General features: G+C 33.9%; 3 protein-coding genes and 2 pseudogenes across 4 annotated transcripts; 3 read left to right on the top strand and 2 right to left on the bottom strand.

Moving 5' to 3' along the window:
• The first annotated feature begins 2298 nt into the window (after positions 1 to 2298).
• On the top strand, positions 2299 to 5104 carry LOC110693104 (annotated as a pseudogene).
• Positions 5105 to 5342: 238 nt separating this feature from the next.
• Positions 5343 to 9006, bottom strand: LOC110693127 (annotated as a pseudogene).
• A 1850-nt stretch (positions 9007 to 10856) lies between these two features.
• Positions 10857 to 23877, top strand: LOC110693025 (probable calcium-binding protein CML18). Of its 2 annotated transcripts, XM_021870138.1 has the most exons (2): positions 10857 to 11634; positions 23259 to 23877. In XM_021870138.1, the coding sequence occupies exons 1-2, from the start codon at positions 11498 to 11500 to the stop codon at positions 23614 to 23616; spliced, it is 495 nt and encodes a 164-aa protein (XP_021725830.1). In that variant the 5' UTR covers positions 10857 to 11497; the 3' UTR covers positions 23617 to 23877. The 2 variants fall into 2 exon arrangements, with proteins under 2 accessions (XP_021725830.1, XP_021725829.1); XM_021870137.1 differs by lacking the exon at positions 10857 to 11634 and having other exon boundaries at positions 22509 to 23877.
• Positions 13257 to 16721, top strand: LOC110693022 (binding partner of ACD11 1-like). The gene is made up of 5 exons (XM_021870135.1): positions 13257 to 13404; positions 14669 to 14772; positions 14944 to 15019; positions 15798 to 15881; positions 15965 to 16721. The coding sequence occupies exons 1-5, from the start codon at positions 13399 to 13401 to the stop codon at positions 16481 to 16483; spliced, it is 789 nt and encodes a 262-aa protein (XP_021725827.1). The 5' UTR covers positions 13257 to 13398; the 3' UTR covers positions 16484 to 16721.
• Positions 16868 to 20604, bottom strand: LOC110693020 (probable pectinesterase/pectinesterase inhibitor 61). The gene is made up of 4 exons (XM_021870133.1): positions 19571 to 20604; positions 18025 to 18461; positions 17778 to 17917; positions 16868 to 17688 (listed from the first exon to the last, which is right to left on the bottom strand). Exons 1-4 carry the CDS (start codon positions 20234 to 20236, stop codon positions 16991 to 16993), a joined length of 1941 nt encoding a protein of 646 aa, XP_021725825.1. The 5' UTR covers positions 20237 to 20604; the 3' UTR covers positions 16868 to 16990.
• Positions 23878 to 24118: the final 241 nt, after the last annotated feature.

Genomic DNA, 24118 nt, shown 5'->3' with positions numbered 1-24118 from the left:
CGATCATTAGGGTTGGAATGATTAGGGGTTGACGATGAAGTGATGGAGAAGTGTGTTTGTTTGCGAATAGGGTGGAGACAAATTAGGAAGTTGCCGCAACTTCGCTGTTGGTCGTACCAAGAAATGAATCAGGTTTGATTGTGTTTTTCTTTCTGTCAAATACTCAAATTTGTGGCTGGTTTGTATCAAGGGGACGGGGACCATGTTACACTTGCACCCTTGACCCCTTTGTGGCCTTGTGTTATTTTGTCAACGAAACCCCCATCCACCCGCCAAATTACGGATCTAAACTACTTATCGATAGGGATGGCAATCCAGTTCAGATCCGACCCTATTTCGCCCCGATCTGAGGTAAAAAAAATTCCGCTCCGAGTCCGAAAAAAAAAGTAATCCGAGTTTGACTCTTCTAAAAGAATCCGACTCCGAGTCGAAGGAGGGTCGGAGTCGGATCCTAAAAAAAAACCGACTCCGGCAAATGTCCGACTTTGACAGATTATCCGACTCCGTCTCTGACAGGTCGTGGATTTTGGTGTGGGTCATGGTGGCATTGGGTGTGGGTTGTAAAGGCCCAAATAGTCCAATTTCTCAAAGTATATTGAATAACAAAAAATAAATAAATAAATATCGGAGTAGGGTGGGATCGGAGTCGGCAGTCGGATATTGATAAGGATAATGGTTTGTGTTTTTAAATACTAAGTATAGATAGATATAGATATAGATTCGTGATTAAAAAAACACACGACTGCAACTCAGCTTGAACGTGCAAAAAAAAATTGTGGGTCAACTATGAACAGAAAATGAATAGACATGACCGAAATGGTGGATTGTGTTACGCCTTATCCGTGGTTTATCACTTGAATAGGGATCCACTTAGAGATCTATTTTCCGATTAAAATTGATTTTATGATATTTTTAATCTATTTTTTCCATTAAGTTTTCCCAATCAATATGGTTGGTATATAGGTAATTTAAAAGAAAATGGATTGATCACTTAAACAGAGAGGAACTGCTTAATCTATTTTTACCAAAAGAATTGAATTAGTCTAGCGTAGTTTGTTATCTCAACTGAACAATTTGAAAATGTTGCTTGGTGTGACAAATACATTCTCCATTTTCCAACCTTTCACGTAGTCTACCACTTTCAAGTTATAGAAAAGGGCAATATAAATACAAAATTATGAAAATAGGGTTTGTTCACATTTACTAAACTGAGCTGAATTAAACTAAATTGAACTGATTGGAGCCGAATTGAACTGAACTGATTGGAGCTATAGTATTTCCTATTTCGATTGCATTGAATATTCTAGATAACATATCCTATATTTGCTTAAAATTTTACTCCTTTTTGTAGGAATTCCTATTTGATTTTTATTGTTTAAAATATTTTTTGAGTGTATGCAACAAAATAAATGAATTACAGAAATACCTTTATTTTATTTTCTTTAGGGAAGAAACACCAAATTTGGGTTTGTGTAAAAAAGTCGTAAAGGACAATAATATAGACGAGCCTCAATTAGCAACTCCCCTAATACAAATGCTTAATATAAGCAGTTTTTAATTAAAAAGGGACGAAAAGCGTGAAAGTGATAAATATACGTGACAACAACGTTAACTTAACCTCCTCACCAGTCACCACCGTCGCCAAAAAAAACTCTCCCTCCAAATAATCTTGTCTCATATTTCTCATCCCTTCTTATTCAACCAAAAACCTAATTCAATCAAAGTCAATCAATTTCTTCTTCATTTTCTCTCTCCTCTCTTCGATCGATCTCTCCATGTCGGTGCGTTTTCTCTCTCTATTTCTCTTTTTGATTGATCGCATTTCTATGTAATTTATGCGTTTCAATTTAATTTCAGTTGTGATATTAGTTGATTATATCATTGTTTTCTTCTTGTTTCACTGATAATTAATTATCATTTTTGTCTTAATTTATGCGTTTGAATTAATTTTTATGTGTTTCCCCTATTGATATCGATTTGTGTGTTCGAGTTTAATTAATTTTATTTTGGTTGGATTTGATTCCGGTGTTTAGGGTTTGTAATGGTAATTAGAGAAATTAGTGCTAGTATTGATTTGTTAGATATTTCATTTCGTAATTAATCCATCAATCTGTAAAAATTATGCAGTAATGTTAAAAATATATGTATAGAATTAAGTGATGATTTACTTTGTATTTTTTTAGCAATAAGGAAAAAGAATAACCAAAAAAAAAAAAATAGCCAAAAAAAAAAAGATTAACTTGTTGTGGGAATAGATGGCCTAGCTTGTAAAGTTCAGATCACATCAAGGGCATAGAAATGAGGCAACTTGATGTCTATTTCTTTCAGTTTTGGTATTTTCTATGTCAAGAATCTAAATGTCGTTATGGTGTAATAGCTGTTTCTAGGTGAGTCTAAGAGGTATAGAATTGGCCGCTTTAGTGTTATGCTGTTGCTCGATTATATGATTTCGAAAAAGGAAATTGACATCTTTAGATTAAGCTTAGCGAGCATGTCATTAAAAGCCCGTGTGGCATTGCTTGTCATATGAACTTGAATCATGCATCTTGTAATTTCATCAATGTTAAGGATTAAAAGTGTCACTTTGATGTTCTAATAAGGATGTAAATGATGTTGCTTTAATTCGGTACCATTTTTCTTCTCTGTATCATTTTAACTAATTATGTGGCCAATTTTCCTTGGGTCTATTATTTTTTGCCTTTTGTCATTTAATTTTCAGACCACTTCTGAGCATTCTATGTACATATCTGTGTATTTCCTCTAAGCTGTCTATTCTCACATGCATGAGCCAGGTGGACTAGTTTGTTAACAGAAGATAGTGCTCTTATGTAGATAGCTGTGTATTTCCTTCTATTTTTCTTCACACATTTAATAAGTTAATTCTTAATTTACATGCTTAATAATTATTACGGAGTATAATATTATGCTATATTCTGAGTCTTTTGTACCCTTGCCTCTAGTCCTCTACACAAAGAGGCATAGGAGACACTGATCATGTGACCCATTTGACATTACATTCTGCTGAACAAATTGTATTTTTGCAGATAAAAAGTGTGAAAGTGTGCAATGTCTCCCTCGGAGCATCCGAACAAGACATAAAAGAGTTTTTTCTCATTTTCTGGTGAAATTGAACATATTGAGTTGCAAAGGTTGGTTATTATGTGTGGCTTATCTTGTTAATGTAGAAAGAGGATTTTAGAAGTTTCCTGTAATAATCAATTAAGTAGACCATTTACTTGGTATGGTATTGTAGTACTGTATCTTTACTTGTTAGTTATGTGATTTTAATCTTTCCAAATTTGCTGTTATCTTATCTCCAGTGAGAATGAGCGATCTCAAACTGCATATGTCACTTTTAAGGATGCTCAAGGTGCAGAAACTGCTGTTCTTCTTTCTGTAAGTACACTTCTAAGAGTAAAGACCTTTTGTTATATTGTGATCTTTTATTTGGTATGTTCTTTCTTCTCCCATGTAATCTGTATGGGGTTTTTTTTATTTTTATTTTTATTTTTATTTTTTTATTTTTTATTTTTTTTAATATAGCTGATTTATGATCTGAAAGTTGGTAATGAAGTTTTATGTCGGTATAGTTGAAATCCTGGTTTTTGGCTTGAATTTGTGGGGGCCTAATTTAATGTTTACAAAGGGATTATCTTTGTTTCTGAATTTTCCTTTTATAATCAGCAAAAAAAATTACTGAGATACAATAGAACTACACTGGGATCTCACTGATACAGAAGCTAACTTTTGAATCTCTTTATTGAGCTGTTTTTGTATTGTGTAAGGGATTTTCTAAACCTGTCTTGACCTTGGTACAAGATGTAGGGTCTTGAACCTCACTGATTGCTCTTTATAACCCTAAATGCTACCCTGATTCCCTTACAACTTATGTGGGAAGCCCGAGCTGTCTATTAATAGTGTTTTTTTTTTTTTTTTTTTTTTTTTTTTTTTGGAGGGGGTGATTTGTGGGCTGTTGGGATAGAGGAGGAGAATATAGATCTGTTATGCTAGATATCTTACAATTGAAGTGGTTATACGAATATACGTGCTACTATGCCATCCTTCTTGCTGCCTTCTTTTCTTCTGCTGTTTTGGTTGACAGGAGAGGGGTGGGGAGGTATATTTTCTTATAGTTCGTGGAGTCTTCATGATTAAATTTTACTTTATTTTTCAGGGTGCAACCATAGTTGACCAATCAGTAACAATAGCTCTTGCGCCAGATTACAAGTCGCCAGCTACTGCATCAGTACCACCAACGGTATGATTTATCTATTGTGCTTTAAACCAGGTGCTATACGATGCTGTAGAATATGAGGATATGACAATATTTTAATCTGTTAGGCCACTGAGAACACTGGCGCTGTTGGGTCCCAGTGCAGAAGGCTGAGGATGTTGTCACTACTATGCTTGCCAAGGGCTTTGTCTTGGGGAAAGATGCACTGAACCAGGCAAGGGGGTTCGATGAAAAGCATCGCTTTACATCTACTGCTTCCGCTACAGTTGCATCTCTGGACCAAAAGATTGGCTTGAGTGAGAAGTTTACCATGGGCACAACCTTGGTAAACGACAAGATGAAGGAAGTTGACCAGAAATTCCAAGTCTCAGAAAAAAACAAAATCTGCATTCACAGCTGCAGAGCAGACTGTCAGTAATGCTGGATCTGCCATTATGAAGAATCGCTACATTTTGACAGGGACTTCTTGGGTTACTGGTGCTTTTAGCAGGGTTGCCAAGGCTGCCGAGGATGTTGGTCAGAAAACAAGGGAGAAGATGGCCGAGGAGGAGAAAGGAAGAAACACTGCAGCTGGCTATTCTCAGGTATCCGAGTCTGGTTCCCCAAGAGCCAGTGGTCACCAGTGAGTGACTAGGGTTTGATCTTGTAATGCGCCGTTTCATCTGAAATTTGTAGCTGGTGAAGTTTCATCATGCCCCACTGTAATTTGATGTTTTTGGTTGGTTTAGTGGCAGTTTTAGATGTATAGATTGTCAAGTGAAGTTTGTGATGTTTATTCTACTCCAGTTTTAAAGCGAGGTTTTGTATCATTTGTACTGTCATATGTTAATTCAGCTACTAAGGTCTGCATATATTTACCAGTTATTTGCATCCTATTTTTTTTTTTCTTGCATTTCCAGAAATGCTGCACTTTTCTGCTAGGAGATTTGGAAAAAGTTTGTAAATATGGAATCAAATTGGTATTCATAAACTCTGCAGCTATGATTCAGAAGCTATCCGGATCCAAATAATTTACAATTGGATGGTACAAAATTAATTGTACTATTAATATTTTCTTATATAGACTAATAATTCTGCCTTAGTTAAAAACATCCAAAACACATTCTAAACTAATCTGGTGATTGCTCCATCTTTCCTAATACCCTAATCCTGCTTGAAATGGCACTCTTGTATGCCCAATCCATGATGATCCGTCCACAAATCGATCAACAGTAAATCGCGCTGCCTCAACAACTGACATATTAACATGTACTCCAGGTGATACCACCCTCTGACTAGTATTAGCTCCTGGACCATAGTTCTGAAACTCACCATAAAATACATCATCTAGTGTAGTTGTTGAATTCCAAGGTATCCACCCTCGTGGATCAATATGATCACCTATGTACGATAGCATATATACCGTAGTAGCCCCTTGGTTCCAAGGACGTCCCAAGTAAGTAGTGAAGTTTGATTTCACAGGTTCCAAGTCCGGGGCAGCACGAATTTGACATTCGTGGATGGATATACCGGCACATATGTTAGAGCACGGTCGTTTATGGGCAATGATCGTGTTCGTTTGCTGTTCCATAGGCTTACGAGTGTATATGGTGCAATTTTGAAACACTGCTTGTGCCTTACCAAATATGAAGTCTATTGTGCCATATATGTCACAGTTTCGGTAAAATTGGCGATTTGAATGTACGTACAAGGTGTCTTGATAACCTTTCATCTCACACTCGTAAAACACCGAGTGCTCGGATTTTACCAAGAGTGCTACAGCTTGGTGATTTTGTGGTCCTGCGTGCTCTCAAAGGTTATACCACGAGCCACAAAACCCGCACCCGTGACTCCTACATAGGGTAAGTTCAAGTTTATAATCCAGATAAACAATACAAAATATTTTACATGTTAAGAAAATAAGGGTATAAAGTGTATTTACCAAAAGTAGCGGTCTTAATAGTTGTTATATTACTCATTTTAACGCTTTTATTACCCGTAATGATCGTCTTGCCTTTACCAGCCCCTATAAACCATAGATTGGTTTTAGATTTTCCCACGGTTAAGTTCATCTCTTGATACCTACATCGAAAAACACAATATAACACAATATAAAAAGATTACCTCGACCAACAGACCAAATTGACAAATTTCATCTTATAATAAATCAAATAAATGTACCCTATTACCTTCCTGCCTTGATATGTATGATGAATGGAACACTACTGTTCTTGGGAGCCATTTCAATGGCCTCTTTAATGGACCTAACAGTAACATTAGGCCCAATACCATGATGAGAAACTGTTACATTGGGCTGAATGATTGATAGTGGTGAGCCCAACAACTTTTTGTGCTTCTTTGATATCCATTTTGGGTCACCAAGATTTTTGTGATCCATATTATTGGGCTCAAGGCCCATTAACTTTCTACCTGAAACGACGTCGCAATTTACTACCATGCTTGAAAGATCCAAGTGGTTGCTTATTATTTGCCACAACTCTTGAATGATCTGGGCCGTCTGATGTTTTGTTGCTCCACCTGCTTCCTCAAATCCCTCCGTACACGTGTCTTGGTTTGAGCATACAGTTGCCATCCACGTCATCAAGTCAACCATATGGCTTTGACTCTATTTTATATTTCCAAAAAGAAAATATCACAAGCTAATTATAACTCAATTATTCAATATACTCTATTATTGGCATACCTAATTAGAAAAACTTCATATTTATGAAAAAAAAAGTGAAGAAAAAATTAGCATTGGATTCGATTATTTCCTTACTTATATAGTTATATGTGCATTGTTCCAAAAATTAAGAGTTGTCATATGGTTTTTTTCATCATCAATAATGGATGAACATGTTACTCATAGTTATTCTTTAAACTTGTTGATCAACTTTTTTTCAACATTAATAAAACCACGAATGATTATATTCCCTAAGAATCTAAAATAAAAGAGTCACAAAAGGAACTATTAGAAATACAAATGTAAAAATAAAAGAAGGCCACCCATTTAAAAATATAACGAGTACAATATTTAAAAGATTTATTTTTGGAATTTTAAAACTACTTCATAGTGGTCCGTATGAATGTACTCTAATGTACACTTTTTTTTTAAACGTTACCATGGACATGCATAAAGAGTCTTTTTACCGTACCGGCTTTTTTAAAATTTTCATCAGTACGTGCCATAATTTTTTTTGGAAGGAATGAAGAAGATTTTTATGTTAATAGTTTAATTTATTCTTGTAAAGTAGCAATGCCAGCAATTTAATTTTTTTTTTTATTTATAAAAAAATAAAATAAAAATAAAAAAACCTTGTTATTCCCTCACGAAGAAATAATACTCTATTACTCTAATTGAAATTATAAAGAAAATCTTAATAATAGTCATAATGATGAGTATTAATAGAGGCTAGACTATATATACTTATCGCCAAGATTTTGACACTCTAGACTTTAACAGGATGTAACACTTAACTCCGGAACTCCACACAAGTACACAAAAGACATTAACTATCAATCTCAATAGCATGCTAGCTAGCACCCTTACCAAGCTACACCATTGCCCTAATATCATACAAAGACAAACTACTAACCATAAAAATTGTAATACTAGAAGTCTAAAACTATATAATCAAACAACACAAATGAGAATTCAGTTTCACCAAAACTATACAAACATTAATACGTAATTACTTACTCAATTAATTATAACAATAATTCAATTTAATTACCTTATTATTATCTTGATAATTAGATGTTGATGATAACGTCTTCATTAGGAGGGGACGAGTACGTGTGAGCAAGTCCACCGTATCTTGTATGAACCCTACACAATCATCATGAGCTGACCATTGAAATGACTCCTTAATTTCATCTAAACCCTTAATTTCCATCATTAAGTAATCTAATCCTTTTCTTAATCTCTCCATTGTAACATTTAATGACACTTGCACCACCACATTAGCCTTCACCTCACCATGCCTAATCGCGGCCTCAACACCGTCTTGGTTGTTACTTTCCTCCACCAATTGTGTGTTTATCATGTACTCTCCTAGAGAGTTAACACATATGTCCGGATACCGTGTCATGGCACATATCCGTATGAGCGACATTGATGATGAGGACGACGATGGTGCTAGGCTTAACCCGGGGGAGTAACTAGAATCATTATTTGATAATGATGGAATAATAAGGGTGGTTTTGTAGTAGTGTTTGTGTTTCATCACAACAATTGTAATAATTGTTAATGATGCTAGTAACACTACTAGGAAAAATAAAACAAGGAGTGTAACAAGGGCATACTTTACCAGGATGTCTTTTCGGGTTTGGGTTTGTATTCGCGGTATGTTTTTTGATAATCTAGCTGAATTTGTGGGTTGGAGCTCACCATACTCCATTGATTAAATACTTTTCTTGGCTAATATAGTTTAAGATTAGAGATGAATGTTATTTTTTTTTGTTTTTTGTTTTTTTGATGAACTTCAAAAAATTAAGTTCATGAACATATATTTATATATGTGTATAATATGCATAATTATATACTCAAATCACCTACATATCTAATATCTTAGATAATTAGGCTAAAAATACGTAATCACATTAGCTGGGTACAATAGTTATATAGGTGGACGTGAATAATGTGTAAAATGTAATTATTATTATTACCTTAAATGTATGGTAGGATAATAGGATATGATATGTTATGGACTTATGGTGTATGATGGTGAATTTTATTGCTTAATTGCACAAACTTTATTTTCAGTCATTTTTTTGAGTTATACAACCACACAAACTAGAAATAAAAACAATGAAATTATTCCGTAATTCCCAAAAATTTCAACCTTTTCATTATGAACATTCCTGGTAAAGGCTACAGATACAATTTTTTTATGTAATTTTCAAAACATTACTTCGTTACTAAAATTTCTAATTTCTAAATAAAAATTAAATGGAGAGTATCATGTCTCAATTGATGGATGGTTTATGACGAGGATGATAGGATATTACTTGATGTGTGAAGCTGTTTTTTTGGTGTTATTGTAATTTTGACATAAATTGGAAATATGACACATGATGATAATATTTTTTTCCTAAATTATATGGCATGGATTGAGTTTTGATTCATACTTAAGGCCTGTTTTGTTCACCTTATTTGTACTTATTTCAGATTTAACAAGTTCAGTTTAGAAAAAATAAGTTATGATAATTAAGGGGTTATCTAATTTCAAATTACAATCAAAATAAATTAAATTAAGTTCAGATAAGTAAAAATCAGGTAAACAAAACACATCTTTAACTTTTACGAAAAAATGAAAACAAAGGAAAAAACTATTATAGTAAATGGATATGAATAGAGTTATAGGTAGTCTCACTAAACTTTGATTATGGCTTTAAAAATAATTTAAGTTCATAATGTGCGTACATTGTTGGTAGCATAAACAATGACTTTGGTTCTAAAAAAGTTTGAAGAACGTGTTTGGAAACAACCATTTTGAGAAAGAGGGACATATCAATTGAATAGTTCATGCTTGAAATAACAGTTTTAATCTCAATTTTTGGAACATCCATTTTGAGAAAAAAGTGATTGATTAATTGATTTTTACATAGTATTTATTGCTCATGAAACATCTATCATACTCATGTGAACCCGGCTTTCCGCCCTTCATCTTACTTAATTGGTTAAAATATTTAGGGTGAAATGTACACAAACACAATATATAAGACAAATTAAGTTTATACTCCGTATCATTGCTTATGATTTCTCTTGAAAAGGAGTGAGATTATACATATCTAAATGACAATAGGAATTCATGTCCTAAAACTCAAGTTCTACAAATATGTTTAAAGTAGCACTCTAAACTTCTTATTTTGGTCTACTCGCTTCATGTTTTGATGTGTATTTTTTTTTTGTATCAGTGCACTTAACTTTAATCTATTTTTCGTAAATATATATATATGCATTAATGGATAAATCAATAGCCTTATTTACCTTCTTATCTTAACTTATCTGAGTTATCTCACAATTTAAGTTGATACTCGCTTCATCTTTAAGCTTGTAATTTAATGTTTGGGGAAAATAAAATAGAGATTCCAACCACATAACTTGGAATATTATCCGAATACCAAATGACAACATCCACAATTTTCAAACTTGTCCGTAAAAGCTACAAAAAGTGAAAATCTCAACCTTATTAAGCTTGGCTTGGCATTAGGATGATCGACCGCATAAGAAAAGCATAGCCAAATGTAGTTTGATTATCGTGGGGCAAGCATGTTTTTTTTTAAGGCGTAAGTACGATACAAGCACACAACTCGTAAAATGCACAAGAAAATAATAAAATTGCATGGAAAAGTGTAGCATTTAAAATTGAAGCATGTTTGTGATTTCGAATTTTGGATTACGACCGACACACAATAACAGTACAACACCATTAATTTTTGTGTCGTACTTCAAGTCATCAATTACAATAGGAAAGAGCACAATCTGACCCAACATCGAACAAGCACAATCCAACCCAATCGAGTGCTCACGCGGTGAGCCGGTGAAGCCTACCCTTATTAAAGTTGTTTTTTTTTTAGGGACCCTTAATGAGCCTTACTTATTAATGGTTGAAGCTATTAAAATGTCAATAATGGTTGGCATTCACATATTTTTTTTTTATTTTTCAATTAATGCTTGGAAAAATAAACCCCATCTAAATGATCTTTTCAAACGTAATTAACGGGACACATAAACACTCCATTAACCAATCACCAACCTCTTATTTTTAATTTGAAAATTCATCCCTCTTTTGACTCTGTCATACTTTCACAACAATAAACCAAATATTCAAAATTATTCAATTAAATTTGTCCATTTACATTATCTACTACACTACTTAATGATTGAGAAGAATTATTAACATTATTCAATCGGAATTTTGTTAGTTGAAAAATTAGGGTTCATCAGAATCAAATTCAATTAATAGTGTAGCAATTGTCGTTGACTTACCACCGAATTGCAATCAATTCCAATTTTTGATTTCTGAAAAACATCCGCCACCTTCTCTTTTTTCCCCAAATTTTGCCTCTAGATCCGTAATTCCCTAATTTTCTCTCTCTGGCTCTGTTTTTGTGATCCGAAAATTCCCCAAATCACCGGCTTTTTTGGAATTCACTCAATTCCAGGTCAAAGTATTGAATTTTATTATCTGGGTTTCATCAATCGCATTGGAAATTTCAAGAATTCTTGAAAAAAAATAGATCAATTTTGAGTAATTTTCTTAGGGAAGGAGAGAGAAAATGAGCAGTGATAAGGAAGGAGTGAAGCTAGACGACGAACAAATTGCAGAATTGAGGGAAATTTTTCGAACATTTGATCGAAACAACGATGGAAAATTGACTCAATTAGAGTTAGGATCATTGTTGCGATCATTAGGGTTGGAATGATTAGGGGTTGACGATGAAGTGATGGAGAAGTGTGTTTGTTTGCGAATAGGGTGGAGACAAATTAGGAAGTTGCCGCAACTTCGCTGTTGGTCGTACCAAGAAATGAATCAGGTTTGATTGTGTTTTTCTTTCTGTCAAATACTCAAATTTGTGGCTGGTTTGTATCAAGGGGACGGGGACCATGTTACACTTGCACCCTTGACCCCTTTGTGGCCTTGTGTTATTTTGTCAACGAAACCCCCATCCACCCGCCAAATTACGGATCTAAACTACTTATCGATAGGGATGGCAATCCAGTTCAGATCCGACCCTATTTCGCCCCGATCTGAGGTAAAAAAAATTCCGCTCCGAGTCCGAAAAAAAAAGTAATCCGAGTTTGACTCTTCTAAAAGAATCCGACTCCGAGTCGAAGGAGGGTCGGAGTCGGATCCTAAAAAAAACCGACTCCGGCAAATGTCCGACTTTGACAGATTATCCGACTCCGTCTCTGACAGGTCGTGGATTTTGGTGTGGGTCATGGTGGCATTGGGTGTGGGTTGTAAAGGCCCAAATAGTCCAATTTCTCAAAGTATATTGAATAACAAAAAATAAATAAATAAATATCGGAGTAGGGTGGGATCGGAGTCGGCAGTCGGATATTGATAAGGATAATGGTTTGTGTTTTTAAATACTAAGTATAGATAGATATAGATATAGATTCGTGATTAAAAAAACACACGACTGCAACTCAGCTTGAACGTGCAAAAAAAAATTGTGGGTCAACTATGAACAGAAAATGAATAGACATGACCGAAATGGTGGATTGTGTTACGCCTTATCCGTGGTTTATCACTTGAATAGGGATCCACTTAGAGATCTATTTTCCGATTAAAATTGATTTTATGATATTTTTAATCTATTTTTTCCATTAAGTTTTCCCAATCAATATGGTTGGTATATAGGTAATTTAAAAGAAAATGGATTGATCACTTAAACAGAGAGGAACTGCTTAATCTATTTTTACCAAAAGAATTGAATTAGTCTAGCGTAGTTTGTTATCTCAACTGAACAATTTGAAAATGTTGCTTGGTGTGACAAATACATTCTCCATTTTCCAACCTTTCACGTAGTCTACCACTTTCAAGTTATAGAAAAGGGCAATATAAATACAAAATTATGAAAATAGGGTTTGTTCACATTTACTAAACTGAGCTGAATTAAACTAAATTGAACTGATTGGAGCCGAATTGAACTGAACTGATTGGAGCTATAGTATTTCCTATTTCGATTGCATTGAATATTCTAGATAACATATCCTATATTTGCTTAAAATTTTACTCCTTTTTGTAGGAATTCCTATTTGATTTTTATTGTTTAAAATATTTTTTGAGTGTATGCAACAAAATAAATGAATTACAGAAATACCTTTATTTTATTTTCTTTAGGGAAGAAACACCAAATTTGGGTTTGTGTAAAAAAGTCGTAAAGGACAATAATATAGACGAGCCTCAATTAGCAACTCCCCTAATACAAATGCTTAATATAAGCAGTTTTTAATTAAAAAGGGACGAAAAGCGTGAAAGTGATAAATATACGTGACAACAACGTTAACTTAACCTCCTCACCAGTCACCACCGTCGCCAAAAAAAAACTCTCCCTCCAAATAATCTTGTCTCATATTTCTCATCCCTTCTTATTCAACCAAAAACCTAATTCAATCAAAGTCAATCAATTTCTTCTTCATTTTCTCTCTCCTCTCTTCGATCGATCTCTCCATGTCGGTGCGTTTTCTCTCTCTATTTCTCTTTTTGATTGATCGCATTTCTATGTAATTTATGCGTTTCAATTTAATTTCAGTTGTGATATTAGTTGATTATATCATTGTTTTCTTCTTGTTTCACTGATAATTAATTATCATTTTTGTCTTAATTTATGCGTTTGAATTAATTTTTATGTGTTTCCCCTATTGATATCGATTTGTGTGTTCGAGTTTAATTAATTTTATTTTGGTTGGATTTGATTCCGGTGTTTAGGGTTTGTAATGGTAATTAGAGAAATTAGTGCTAGTATTGATTTGTTAGATATTTCATTTCGTAATTAATCCATCAATCTGTAAAAATTATGCAGTAATGTTAAAAATATATGTATAGAATTAAGTGATGATTTACTTTGTATTTTTTTAGCAATAAGGAAAAAGAATAACCAAAAAAAAAAAAAATAGCCAAAAAAAAAAAGATTAACTTGTTGTGGGAATAGATGGCCTAGCTTGTAAAGTTCAGATCACATCAAGGGCATAGAAATGAGGCAACTTGATGTCTATTTCTTTCAGTTTTGGTATTTTCTATGTCAAGAATCTAAATGTCGTTATGGTGTAATAGCTGTTTCTAGGTGAGTCTAAGAGGTATAGAATTGGCCGCTTTAGTGTTATGCTGTTGCTCGATTATATGATTTCGAAAAAGGAAATTGACATCTTTAGATTAAGCTTAGCGAGCATGTCATTAAAAGCCCGTGTGGCATTGCTTGTCATATGAACTTGAATCATGCATCTTGTAATTTCATCAATGTTAAGGATTAAAAGTGTCACTTTGATGTTCTAATAAGGATGTAAATGATGTTGCTTTAATTCGGTACCATTTTTCTTCTCTGTATCATTTTAACTAATTATGTGGCCAATTTTCCTTGGGTCTATTATTTTTTGCCTTTTGTCATTTAATTTTCAGACCACTTCTGAGCATTCTATGTACATATCTGTGTATTTCCTCTAAGCTGTCTATTCTCACATGCATGAGCCAGGTGGACTAGTTTGTTAACAGAAGATAGTGCTCTTATGTAGATAGCTGTGTATTTCCTTCTATTTTTCTTCACACATTTAATAAGTTAATTCTTAATTTACATGCTTAATAATTATTACGGAGTATAATATTATGCTATATTCTGAGTCTTTTGTACCCTTGCCTCTAGTCCTCTACACAAAGAGGCATAGGAGACACTGATCATGTGACCCATTTGACATTACATTCTGCTGAACAAATTGTATTTTTGCAGATAAAAAGTGTGAAAGTGTGCAATGTCTCCCTCGGAGCATCCGAACAAGACATAAAAGAGTTTTTCTCATTTTCTGGTGAAATTGAACATATTGAGTTGCAAAGGTTGGTTATTATGTGTGGCTTATCTTGTTAATGTAGAAAGAGGATTTTAGAAGTTTCCTGTAATAATCAATTAAGTAGACCATTTACTTGGTATGGTATTGTAGTACTGTATCTTTACTTGTTAGTTATGTGATTTTAATCTTTCCAAATTTGCTGTTATCTTATCTCCAGTGAGAATGAGCGATCTCAAACTGCATATGTCACTTTTAAGGATGCTCAAGGTGCAGAAACTGCTGTTCTTCTTTCTGTAAGTACACTTCTAAGAGTAAAGACCTTTTGTTATATTGTGATCTTTTATTTGGTATGTTCTTTCTTCTCCCATGTAATCTGTATGGGGTTTTTTTTATTTTTATTTTTATTTTTATTTTTTATTTTTTATTTTTTTTAATATAGCTGATTTATGATCTGAAAGTTGGTAATGAAGTTTTATGTCGGTATAGTTGAAATCCTGGTTTTGGCTTGAATTTGTGGGGGCCTAATTTAATGTTTACAAAGGGATTATCTTTGTTTCTGAATTTTCCTTTTATAATCAGCAAAAAAAATTACTGAGATACAATAGAACTACACTGGGATCTCACTGATACAGAAGCTAACTTTTGAATCTCTTTATTGAGCTGTTTTTGTATTGTGTAAGGGATTTTCTAAACCTGTCTTGACCTTGGTACAAGATGTAGGGTCTTGAACCTCACTGATTGCTCTTTATAACCCTAAATGCTACCCTGATTCCCTTACAACTTATGTGGGAAGCCCGAGCTGTCTATTAATAGTGTTTTTTTTTTTTTTTTTTTTTTTTTTTTTTTTTGGAGGGGGTGATTTGTGGGCTGTTGGGATAGAGGAGGAGAATATAGATCTGTTATGCTAGATATCTTACAATTGAAGTGGTTATACGAATATACGTGCTACTATGCCATCCTTCTTGCTGCCTTCTTTTCTTCTGCTGTTTTGGTTGACAGGAGAGGGGTGGGGAGGTATATTTTCTTATAGTTCGTGGAGTCTTCATGATTAAATTTTACTTTATTTTTCAGGGTGCAACCATAGTTGACCAATCAGTAACAATAGCTCTTGCGCCAGATTACAAGTCGCCAGCTACTGCATCAGTACCACCAACGGTATGATTTATCTATTGTGCTTTAAACCAGGTGCTATACGATGCTGTAGAATATGAGGATATGACAATATTTTAATCTGTTAGGCCACTGAGAACACTGGCGCTGTTGGGTCCCCAGTGCAGAAGGCTGAGGATGTTGTCACTACTATGCTTGCCAAGGGCTTTGTCTTGGGGAAAGATGCACTGAACCAGGCAAGGGGGTTCGATGAAAAGCATCGCTTTACATCTACTGCTTCCGCTACAGTTGCATCTCTGGACCAAAAGATTGGCTTGAGTGAGAAGTTTACCATGGGCACAACCTTGGTAAACGACAAGATGAAGGAAGTTGACCAGAAATTCCAAGTCTCAGAAAAAACAAAATCTGCATTCACAGCTGCAGAGCAGACTGTCAGTAATGCTGGATCTGCCATTATGAAGAATCGCTACATTTTGACAGGGACTTCTTGGGTTACTGGTGCTTTTAGCAGGGTTGCCAAGGCTGCCGAGGATGTTGGTCAGAAAACAAGGGAGAAGATGGCCGAGGAGGAGAAAGGAAGAAACACTGCAGCTGGCTATTCTCAGGTATCCGAGTCTGGTTCCCCAAGAGCCAGTGGTCACCAGTGAGTGACTAGGGTTTGATCTTGTAATGCGCCGTTTCATCTGAAATTTGTAGCTGGTGAAGTTTCATCATGCCCCACTGTAATTTGATGTTTTTGGTTGGTTTAGTGGCAGTTTTAGATGTATAGATTGTCAAGTGAAGTTTGTGATGTTTATTCTACTCCAGTTTTAAAGCGAGGTTTTGTATCATTTGTACTGTCATATGTTAATTCAGCTACTAAGGTCTGCATATATTTACCAGTTATTTGCATCCTATTTTTTTTTTCTTGCATTTCCAGAAATGCTGCACTTTTCTGCTAGGAGATTTGGAAAAAGTTTGTAAATATGGAATCAAATTGGTATTCATAAACTCTGCAGCTATGATTCAGAAGCTATCCGGATCCAAATAATTTACAATTGGATGGTACAAAATTAATTGTACTATTAATATTTTCTTATATAGACTAATAATTCTGCCTTAGTTAAAACATCCAAAACACATTCTAAACTAATCTGGTGATTGCTCCATCTTTCCTAATACCCTAATCCTGCTTGAAATGGCACTCTTGTATGCCCAATCCATGATGATCCGTCCACAAATCGATCAACAGTAAATCGCGCTGCCTCAACAACTGACATATTAACATGTACTCCAGGTGATACCACCCTCTGACTAGTATTAGCTCCTGGACCATAGTTCTGAAACTCACCATAAAATACATCATCTAGTGTAGTTGTTGAATTCCAAGGTATCCACCCTCGTGGATCAATATGATCACCTATGTACGATAGCATATATACCGTAGTAGCCCCTTGGTTCCAAGGACGTCCCAAGTAAGTAGTGAAGTTTGATTTCACAGGTTCCAAGTCCGGGGCAGCACGAATTTGACATTCGTGGATGGATATACCGGCACATATGTTAGAGCACGGTCGTTTATGGGCAATGATCGTGTTCGTTTGCTGTTCCATAGGCTTACGAGTGTATATGGTGCAATTTTGAAACACTGCTTGTGCCTTACCAAATATGAAGTCTATTGTGCCATATATGTCACAGTTTCGGTAAAATTGGCGATTTGAATGTACGTACAAGGTGTCTTGATAACCTTTCATCTCACACTCGTAAAACACCGAGTGCTCGGATTTTACCAAGAGTGCTACAGCTTGGTGATTTTGTGGTCCTGCCGTGCTCTCAAAGGTTATACCACGAGCCACAAAACCCGCACCCGTGACTCCTACATAGGGTAAGTTCAAGTTTATAATCCAGATAAACAATACAAAATATTTTACATGTTAAGAAAATAAGGGTATAAAGTGTATTTACCAAAAGTAGCGGTCTTAATAGTTGTTATATTACTCATTTTAACGCTTTTATTACCCGTAATGATCGTCTTGCCTTTACCAGCCCCTATAAACCATAGATTGGTTTTAGATTTTCCCACGGTTAAGTTCATCTCTTGATACCTACATCGAAAAACACAATATAACACAATATAAAAAGATTACCTCGACCAACAGACCAAATTGACAAATTTCATCTTATAATAAATCAAATAAATGTACCCTATTACCTTCCTGCCTTGATATGTATGATGAATGGAACACTACTGTTCTTGGGAGCCATTTCAATGGCCTCTTTAATGGACCTAACAGTAACATTAGGCCCAATACCATGATGAGAAACTGTTACATTGGGCTGAATGATTGATAGTGGTGAGCCCAACAACTTTTTGTGCTTCTTTGATATCCATTTTGGGTCACCAAGATTTTTGTGATCCATATTATTGGGCTCAAGGCCCATTAACTTTCTACCTGAAACGACGTCGCAATTTACTACCATGCTTGAAAGATCCAAGTGGTTGCTTATTATTTGCCACAACTCTTGAATGATCTGGGCCGTCTGATGTTTTGTTGCTCCACCTGCTTCCTCAAATCCCTCCGTACACGTGTCTTGGTTTGAGCATACAGTTGCCATCCACGTCATCAAGTCAACCATATGGCTTTGACTCTATTTTATATTTCCAAAAAGAAAATATCACAAGCTAATTATAACTCAATTATTCAATATACTCTATTATTGGCATACCTAATTAGAAAAAACTTCATATTTATGAAAAAAAAAAGTGAAGAAAAAATTAGCATTGGATTCGATTATTTCCTTACTTATATAGTTATATGTGCATTGTTCCAAAAATTAAGAGTTGTCATATGGTTTTTTTCATCATCAATAATGGATGAACATGTTACTCATAGTTATTCTTTAAACTTGTTGATCAACTTTTTTTCAACATTAATAAAAACCACGAATGATTATATTCCCTAAGAATCTAAAATAAAAGAGTCACAAAAGGAACTATTAGAAATACAAATGTAAAAATAAAAGAAGGCCACCCATTTAAAAATATAACGAGTACAATATTTAAAAGATTTATTTTTGGAATTTTAAAACTACTTCATAGTGGTCCGTATGAATGTACTCTAATGTACACTTTTTTTTTAAACGTTACCATGGACATGCATAAAGAGTCTTTTTACCGTACCGGCTTTTTTAAAATTTTCATCAGTACGTGCCATAATTTTTTTTGGAAGGAATGAAGAAGATTTTATGTTAATAGTTTAATTTATTCTTGTAAAGTAGCAATGCCAGCAATTTAATTTTTTTTTTATTTATAAAAAAATAAAATAAAAATAAAAAAACCTTGTTATTCCCTCACGAAGAAATAATACTCTATTACTCTAATTGAAATTATAAAGAAAATCTTAATAATAGTCATAATGATGAGTATTAATAGAGGCTAGACTATATATACTTATCGCCAAGATTTTGACACTCTAGACTTTAACAGGATGTAACACTTAACTCCGGAACTCCACACAAGTACACAAAAGACATTAACTATCAATCTCAATAGCATGCTAGCTAGCACCCTTACCAAGCTACACCATTGCCCTAATATCATACAAAGACAAACTACTAACCATAAAAATTGTAATACTAGAAGTCTAAAACTATATAATCAAACAACACAAATGAGAATTCAGTTTCACCAAAACTATACAAACATTAATACGTAATTACTTACTCAATTAATTATAACAATAATTCAATTTAATTACCTTATTATTATCTTGATAATTAGATGTTGATGATAACGTCTTCATTAGGAGGGGACGAGTACGTGTGAGCAAGTCCACCGTATCTTGTATGAACCCTACACAATCATCATGAGCTGACCATTGAAATGACTCCTTAATTTCATCTAAACCCTTAATTTCCATCATTAAGTAATCTAATCCTTTTCTTAATCTCTCCATTGTAACATTTAATGACACTTGCACCACCACATTAGCCTTCACCTCACCATGCCTAATCGCGGCCTCAACACCGTCTTGGTTGTTACTTTCCTCCACCAATTGTGTGTTTATCATGTACTCTCCTAGAGAGTTAACACATATGTCCGGATACCGTGTCATGGCACATATCCGTATGAGCGACATTGATGATGAGGACGACGATGGTGCTAGGCTTAACCCGGGGGAGTAACTAGAATCATTATTTGATAATGATGGAATAATAAGGGTGGTTTTGTAGTAGTGTTTGTGTTTCATCACAACAATTGTAATAATTGTTAATGATGCTAGTAACACTACTAGGAAAAATAAAACAAGGAGTGTAACAAGGGCATACTTTACCAGGATGTCTTTTCGGGTTTGGGTTTGTATTCGCGGTATGTTTTTTGATAATCTAGCTGAATTTGTGGGTTGGAGCTCACCATACTCCATTGATTAAATACTTTTCTTGGCTAATATAGTTTAAGATTAGAGATGAATGTTATTTTTTTTTGTTTTTTGTTTTTTTGATGAACTTCAAAAAATTAAGTTCATGAACATATATTTATATATGTGTATAATATGCATAATTATATACTCAAATCACCTACATATCTAATATCTTAGATAATTAGGCTAAAAATACGTAATCACATTAGCTGGGTACAATAGTTATATAGGTGGACGTGAATAATGTGTAAAATGTAATTATTATTATTACCTTAAATGTATGGTAGGATAATAGGATATGATATGTTATGGACTTATGGTGTATGATGGTGAATTTTATTGCTTAATTGCACAAACTTTATTTTCAGTCATTTTTTTGAGTTATACAACCACACAAACTAGAAATAAAAACAATGAAATTATTCCGTAATTCCCAAAAATTTCAACCTTTTCATTATGAACATTCCTGGTAAAGGCTACAGATACAATTTTTTATGTAATTTTCAAAACATTACTTCGTTACTAAAATTTCTAATTTCTAAATAAAAATTAAATGGAGAGTATCATGTCTCAATTGATGGATGGTTTATGACGAGGATGATAGGATATTACTTGATGTGTGAAGCTGTTTTTTTTGGTGTTATTGTAATTTTGACATAAATTGGAAATATGACACATGATGATAATATTTTTTTCCTAAATTATATGGCATGGATTGAGTTTTGATTCATACTTAAGGCCTGTTTTGTTCACCTTATTTGTACTTATTTCAGATTTAACAAGTTCAGTTTAGAAAAAATAAGTTATGATAATTAAGGGGTTATCTAATTTCAAATTACAATCAAAATAAATTAAATTAAGTTCAGATAAGTAAAAATCAGGTAAACAAAACACATCTTTAACTTTTACGAAAAAATGAAAACAAAGGAAAAAACTATTATAGTAAATGGATATGAATAGAGTTATAGGTAGTCTCACTAAACTTTGATTATGGCTTTAAAAATAATTTAAGTTCATAATGTGCGTACATTGTTGGTAGCATAAACAATGACTTTGGTTCTAAAAAAGTTTGAAGAACGTGTTTGGAAACAACCATTTTGAGAAAGAGGGACATATCAATTGAATAGTTCATGCTTGAAATAACAGTTTTAATCTCAATTTTTGGAACATCCATTTTGAGAAAAAAGTGATTGATTAATTGATTTTTACATAGTATTTATTGCTCATGAAACATCTATCATACTCATGTGAACCCGGCTTTCCGCCCTTCATCTTACTTAATTGGTTAAAATATTTAGGGTGAAATGTACACAAACACAATATATAAGACAAATTAAGTTTATACTCCGTATCATTGCTTATGATTTCTCTTGAAAAGGAGTGAGATTATACATATCTAAATGACAATAGGAATTCATGTCCTAAAACTCAAGTTCTACAAATATGTTTAAAGTAGCACTCTAAACTTCTTATTTTGGTCTACTCGCTTCATGTTTTGATGTGTATTTTTTTTTTGTATCAGTGCACTTAACTTTAATCTATTTTTCGTAAATATATATATATGCATTAATGGATAAATCAATAGCCTTATTTACCTTCTTATCTTAACTTATCTGAGTTATCTCACAATTTAAGTTGATACTCGCTTCATCTTTAAGCTTGTAATTTAATGTTTGGGGAAAATAAAATAGAGATTCCAACCACATAACTTGGAATATTATCCGAATACCAAATGACAACATCCACAATTTTCAAACTTGTCCGTAAAAGCTACAAAAAGTGAAAATCTCAACCTTATTAAGCTTGGCTTGGCATTAGGATGATCGACCGCATAAGAAAAGCATAGCCAAATGTAGTTTGATTATCGTGGGGCAAGCATGTTTTTTTTTAAGGCGTAAGTACGATACAAGCACACAACTCGTAAAATGCACAAGAAAATAATAAAATTGCATGGAAAAGTGTAGCATTTAAAATTGAAGCATGTTTGTGATTTCGAATTTTGGATTACGACCGACACACAATAACAGTACAACACCATTAATTTTTGTGTCGTACTTCAAGTCATCAATTACAATAGGAAAGAGCACAATCTGACCCAACATCGAACAAGCACAATCCAACCCAATCGAGTGCTCACGCGGTGAGCCGGTGAAGCCTACCCTTATTAAAGTTGTTTTTTTTTTAGGGGACCCTTAATGAGCCTTACTTATTAATGGTTGAAGCTATTAAAATGTCAATAATGGTTGGCATTCACATTTTTTTTTTTTATTTTTCAATTAATGCTTGGAAAAATAAACCCCATCTAAATGATCTTTTCAAACGTAATTAACGGGACACATAAACACTCCATTAACCAATCACCAACCTCTTATTTTTAATTTGAAAATTCATCCCTCTTTTGACTCTGTCATACTTTCACAACAATAAACCAAATATTCAAAATTATTCAATTAAATTTGTCCATTTACATTATCTACTACACTACTTAATGATTGAGAAGAATTATTAACATTATTCAATCGGAATTTTGTTAGTTGAAAAATTAGGGTTCATCAGAATCAAATTCAATTAATAGTGTAGCAATTGTCGTTGACTTACCACCGAATTGCAATCAATTCCAATTTTTGATTTCTGAAAAACATCCGCCACCTTCTCTTTTTTCCCCAAATTTTGCCTCTAGATCCGTAATTCCCTAATTTTCTCTCTCTGGCTCTGTTTTTGTGATCCGAAAATTCCCCAAATCACCGGCTTTTTTGGAATTCACTCAATTCCAGGTCAAAGTATTGAATTTTATTATCTGGGTTTCATCAATCGCATTGGAAATTTCAAGAATTCTTGAAAAAAAATAGATCAATTTTGAGTAATTTTCTTAGGGAAGGAGAGAGAAAATGAGCAGTGATAAGGAAGGAGTGAAGCTAGACGACGAACAAATTGCAGAATTGAGGGAAATTTTTCGAACATTTGATCGAAACAACGATGGAAAATTGACTCAATTAGAGTTAGGATCATTGTTGCGATCATTAGGGTTGAAACCCAGCGAAGATCAGCTAGAAACCCTAATTCAAGCAGCTGATAAGAATAACAATGGAATGATTGAATTTTCAGAATTTATTTCTCTGGTATCCCCTGATCTTATTCCAACAAAATGCCCTTACAGTGAAGAACAGCTTAAGCAGTTATTCACGATGTTTGATAGAGATGGCAATGGATTGATCACAGCAGCCGAGCTCGCCCATTCGATGGCGAAGCTCGGCCATGCTTTGACTGCTGAGGAGCTCACTGGTATGATCAAGGAGGCTGATACTGATGGTGATGGTTGTATCAATTATCAGGAGTTTTCTCAGGCGATCACCTCGGCCGCCTTTGATAATTCATGGACTTGAATTGAAGTGGTTATGCTGGTCTGTGAGTATTTAGTCCCTTCTTTTACATTCAAAGGATACATGGTTTTGTTCTGCAATTTGTTGTTGACCTTTAATAACCATATATACTATCAGTTCAAGTCTTTGATTAAGGTTTCTATGGTTTGCTGTTCATGTTTTTCGGATGACATTGAATGTTTGTTTGTTTTGTAGTTCCTGCTCTATTTGTTTGTATATATATCGGCATTTTATATAAAGTTTCAGTGTTCTTGGTTCATTTTATGCTCCCTTGGTTGTTTTCCACAATATTGAGCAATAATTCAGATCAAATTTACCTGATAGTATGCTTCAGTAGTGATATTTGTGTTGTACTCTTGTAATGATTAATTGTCAGGCATCTAAAATCAGAACAGTATAAGAATATAGTACTGGGTTGCTTAAGAGGAAGTGAAACGTGTTAATAATAATTTTAAAGTTGATGGTATATCATTGAACATTCCTAATGGAGTTTTGTAAAGTACAT

This window comes from Chenopodium quinoa, unplaced genomic scaffold (assembly GCF_001683475.1).
Source record: "Chenopodium quinoa cultivar QQ74 unplaced genomic scaffold, ASM168347v1, whole genome shotgun sequence".
Taxonomy (NCBI): Eukaryota; Viridiplantae; Streptophyta; class Magnoliopsida; order Caryophyllales; family Amaranthaceae; genus Chenopodium; species Chenopodium quinoa.
Note: the sequence above shows the minus strand (reverse complement) of the source record. Positions and strands in the feature narration are given on the sequence as shown.

What these genes read in the sequence shown, in the direction of transcription:
- LOC110693025 (XM_021870138.1), top strand. Translation starts at nt 11,498, where the DNA reads ATGAGCAGTGATAAGGAAGGAGTGAAGCTAGACGACGAACAAATTGCA. An exon ending in TCATTGTTGCGATCATTAGG is followed by an intron (nt 11,635 to 23,258) that starts GTTGGAATGATT and finishes GCGATCATTAGG; the next exon opens with GTTGAAACCCAGCGAAGATC.
- LOC110693022 (XM_021870135.1), top strand. An exon ending in GAACATATTGAGTTGCAAAG is followed by an intron (nt 14,773 to 14,943) that starts GTTGGTTATTAT and finishes TCTTATCTCCAG; the next exon opens with TGAGAATGAGCGATCTCAAA. An exon ending in AAACTGCTGTTCTTCTTTCT is followed by an intron (nt 15,020 to 15,797) that starts GTAAGTACACTT and finishes TTTATTTTTCAG; the next exon opens with GGTGCAACCATAGTTGACCA.
- LOC110693020 (XM_021870133.1), bottom strand. Translation starts at nt 20,236, where the DNA reads ATGGAGTATGGTGAGCTCCAACCCACAAATTCAGCTAGATTATCAAAA. An exon ending in ATTATCAAGATAATAATAAG is followed by an intron (nt 18,462 to 19,570) that starts GTAATTAAATTG and finishes AATATAAAATAG; the next exon opens with AGTCAAAGCCATATGGTTGA. An exon ending in TATTAAGACCGCTACTTTTG is followed by an intron (nt 17,689 to 17,777) that starts GTAAATACACTT and finishes TACCCTATGTAG; the next exon opens with GAGTCACGGGTGCGGGTTTT.